Source organism: Pseudomyrmex gracilis, unplaced genomic scaffold, assembly GCF_002006095.1.
Source record: "Pseudomyrmex gracilis isolate BER0280 unplaced genomic scaffold, ASM200609v1 scaffold_380, whole genome shotgun sequence".
NCBI lineage: Eukaryota > Metazoa > Arthropoda > Insecta > Hymenoptera > Formicidae > Pseudomyrmex > Pseudomyrmex gracilis.
In genome coordinates this window covers 23,238-27,138 of record NW_018020964.1, presented here as the reverse complement: position 1 = coordinate 27,138, position 3,901 = coordinate 23,238, and the positions used below count along the sequence as shown (strand labels likewise).

The 3,901-nt window shown below is 35.7% G+C and overlaps 1 protein-coding gene across 1 annotated transcript in view; it reads right to left on the bottom strand.

Moving 5' to 3' along the window:
- The window catches only part of LOC109860413 (actin cytoskeleton-regulatory complex protein PAN1-like), a 6,358-nt gene extending 4,556 nt beyond the window's left edge, over positions 1–1,802 (bottom strand). Inside the window, exons 1-3 of the mRNA XM_020439481.1 lie at positions 1,793–1,802; positions 1,154–1,673; positions 82–316 (exon numbers count right to left, since the gene is read on the bottom strand). Of these exons, the coding sequence (XP_020295070.1) occupies positions 82–316; positions 1,154–1,673; positions 1,793–1,802 (765 nt within the window). The remainder of the gene's footprint in view (positions 1–81; positions 317–1,153; positions 1,674–1,792) is intronic.
- Positions 1,803–3,901: the final 2,099 nt, after the last annotated feature.

The following is a 3,901-nucleotide window of genomic DNA, read 5'->3' as shown; positions in this document are numbered from 1 at the left end:
AATCCATTTTTCGTCACCCGTCACAATTCGATACAAAAATGATTTCCTTTCGTGGCGTTGAAGCAGCATTTCACAAGTGACTTTGCGATTTTCCATTTGACGTTCATTCAAATCGTGTGGGACCCATTTACCGAGTTTATTGATCTTTCCCATTGCTTGTAAACGTCTGCTGATTGTTTCTTGTGACACATGTAATGCTTCTGCTAATTGCCGTTGAGTTTGAGTTGGGTCATCATCCAATAACTCTTGCAATTGCTCGTCTTCGCATTTTTGTGGTCTATCAGAGCGCTCACTGTCTTTCACATTGAAATCACCACTTTTAAATTGTCGAAACCATGTCTCACATGTTTTAATCGATGGAGCGTGTTCACCATATGTTTCTACTAGCAAACGATGACTTTCAACAGCCTTTTTCTTTTGATTAAATAAGAAAAGCAATGCGTGCCGCAAATGTTCTTTTTCAGGCACAAAACTTGACATGATCACTGAACGATAAAACAAAGACGCTAGTTTTTGGCGGACTCAACTTGTGTGTTTGTAGTTTTAAATGTCAGACGAACAAAATGACGTATGTGTCAAATTAATACGCTGCGTACTTTTTGTTGGCGCCATCTCTTAGTTAAACCGGAAAAAACTTATGCATACACCTGGTACATATGTATCTCTTTTACTAACTCATTGCATTACCTTTCTAGTCACTCATTCACTCATACATTTTTTTATAACACTTTTTCTATTTATCTTTGTCTCTGTCTGTCTCTCTTTCTCTCTTTCTCTCACTCATTCATTGCATTACATTCCTACTCAGTTATTCATTAACATTTTATGCTTTTTTAAGCCAGCTATTTCTCTCTCTCTCTCTCTTTCTCTCTCTCTCTCTTTCTCTCTCTCTCTCTTTTTCTCTCTCTTTCTCTCTTTCTCTCTCTCTCTCTTTCTCTCTCTCAATCATTCATTGCAAAACTGTTCTACTCAATCATCCATAAACATTCTATGCTTTTTTTTATCTAGCTATTTCTCTCTCTCTCTCTCTCTCTCTCTCTCTCTCACTCATTCGTTGCATAATCTTTCTACTCATTCATTCATTAACATTTTATGTTTTTTGTCATTACACGTACACGCATACATTGCAACATTTCATATAACAATCACTTACCTTAGTAAGTGCATTTTTTTCCAGTTTCCTCTAGCCGACCACGATCTTGGCCCCGTCTTTTTTTTCACTGATAGTGACTCCGCCGCTCTGCCTTCCGCTGTTAGCGGTGACGTCGTAGTCTTCGTCGCTTGAATACTTCTGTAAACTTCTGTTATCTTCGGCGGCGTTGGCGTTGGCGACGACGACGACGCCGACGCCGATGTCAACGCGATTGTCTTCTCCGCCGCCGCTCTTTCAGTCACCGCTAGCGGTGACGTCGCCGTTGTCTTTGTAACGATTTTCTGATTCGTAATCGTTGTCGGCGTTGGCGACGGCGACGACGACGACGACAACGACGACGATGCCGCCGGTCTTCCAGTCACCGCTAGCGGTGACATTGCCGTTGTCCTTGTAATGTTTTTTGGTTCCTTCTTCGTCAGCGGCGTTGGCGTCGGCGTCAACAGCAGCGTCGGTGCCGTCGACGTCGTTGCCACTGCCGCCGCTGCCAACTTACGTCCCAATTTTGTTGGGTTACTTCGTGCTGAAGGAAATAAATTGAAATATAAATATAGATAAAAAATAAGAACATATAAATCATAAATCACATATCTTACGTGCTAAGTTAATAAAAAACAATATAAAACCGAGAATTGTACTTACATTTCGACATGGTCGCTGTCTTCCAACGGCCTACAAACAAATGAGCGATACCAACCGTTCGTTCACAGACTTTGTAAACAAAACTCGCGATTCGCTGAACAATGTGAGAGGAGAACGGGCAGGGGAAATCATTCTCCTCCTGCTGTCTCCTACTATTGCGTGCGTTTATCCTTCGGTCTCCGTCAGCGAGATCTCCGGCTCAAAAGTACTTCTTTCAATTTCTCGCGCAATGCCATGATACAGTTTACTCTATTAGCGCGTCTGCGTCCGAGAAAAAATGGAAAAATGTAATCATTTAGGATTATATGTGGATCGGATATAATTTTGTATTTAATCGCGTATAAACTTTTATACAAATCGAATATAATTTTATATAAGTTGGATATGATTTTATACGATCATATAAATACATAAAATTATGTATCATACTATATGATTTGTAATATTTATATGTGATCATATAAAATCAGATCGCGTCAAATTTTGAATCTGATTTTATACGATCACATAAAATCATATCCAAATATNATCCTTATACAGGGTGTCCGACAATTACTTTAACATCTCTAGTAGGCAGGTAGAAGAAGTAAAACTAAGTCGAAAAGTCCTGAACCATTTTTTTCTTTTACATATAATAACGGAGTAATTATTGAATAAATGTAACCAATCAGCGCCGACCTTTAGCCGGGCTCACGTCAGTGAGCCGCGCGGAGCGATCACGCACACCAGAAGTGTGGTTCACTGACGTGCGTTCGGCTAAAGGTCGGCGCTGATTAGCCTGATTTATTCAATAATTACTCCTTTATTATATGTAATAGAAAAAAATGGTTCAGGACTTTTCGACTCAGTTTTACTCCTTCTATCTGCCTACGAGAGATGTTAAAGTAATTGTAGGACACCCTGTATAAAATTATATTCGACTTATATAAAAGTACAATCATACAAAATTACATTCGATCCACATATAATTCTATATGATCACATGATTTTCCATTGTTTCTTGGGAATAAACATCTCGTTTACTCTTTCGTTTTCACTTATTTTTTCGACATTGAAAACCTTTCTTTGTATTTCAAGCTCACGGACTTTTTTAAAAATTACTAGTTACAAGTTAAACTTTAATATTTTGTCCTATGAAAAATATCTAATAACAAATAAGTAAAATGAGATTTTTTATGAATCATATCATGATTAATTTACACCTTTTATTTATACAAATAAAAACTCACTAATATAAAAACAGACCTTTGAAATATTTGTACGAGTGTTTCTCGGAGTTTTCGTTTTATAAGAATACTTTCGTATATGTATATATTTATGTGTATATATATATATATATATATGTGTGTATATAAAAATATATTATACATACATTCTTATTTACATTGTTATTTATATTGTTAATATGTATGTATATGAGAGCACAGTGTTTCTTGCCAAAGTGCTTTGAGATAAATTTTTTATTGGTTAATAAGTTTTAATATATGAGAAAAAAGTATTTACATTTTATCGGTTTTGTGTTTATTTCGTATCTTTAATAATTGGTAGTATTTGGTATAAAATAGTTTAAAAAAAAGAATTAAAACTAATACTTTTTGTCTATATAATATTAACTATATGAATAGTTTATTTAAAGTTGCTTAAAATTTGATTTTTTGTCCTTTATCATTTTATATATAATATTACATTTCACATATGTAATGTATTAAATTTACATATATGTATAATTATGTTTTATATATAATATTAAATTTATTATTTAATTATGTTATTTTCAGATTTCTTTATAGGTTGCGTTCCGATATTTACTGCTATCTACTAGATAGTATTAAAACTCTCTACTTCACATCACATGTGTTATAGATTTCTAGTACCGGCAGTGAAGAATCGGAACGCAGTCCGCGTAAGTATAACAGAGAGAGAGAGAGAGAAAGAGAGAAAGAGAGAGAGAGAGAGAAAGAGAGAAAGAGAAAGAGGAAGAGAAAAGAAACATACGAGCCACGCGCGAGAAACAGGCTAGCAACGGGCGTGTTCCGTTTGACCACAGTACGATTCGACACCGCTCGATTCGACACAGATTTATTCGACACCAAATTATTCGACACCGTA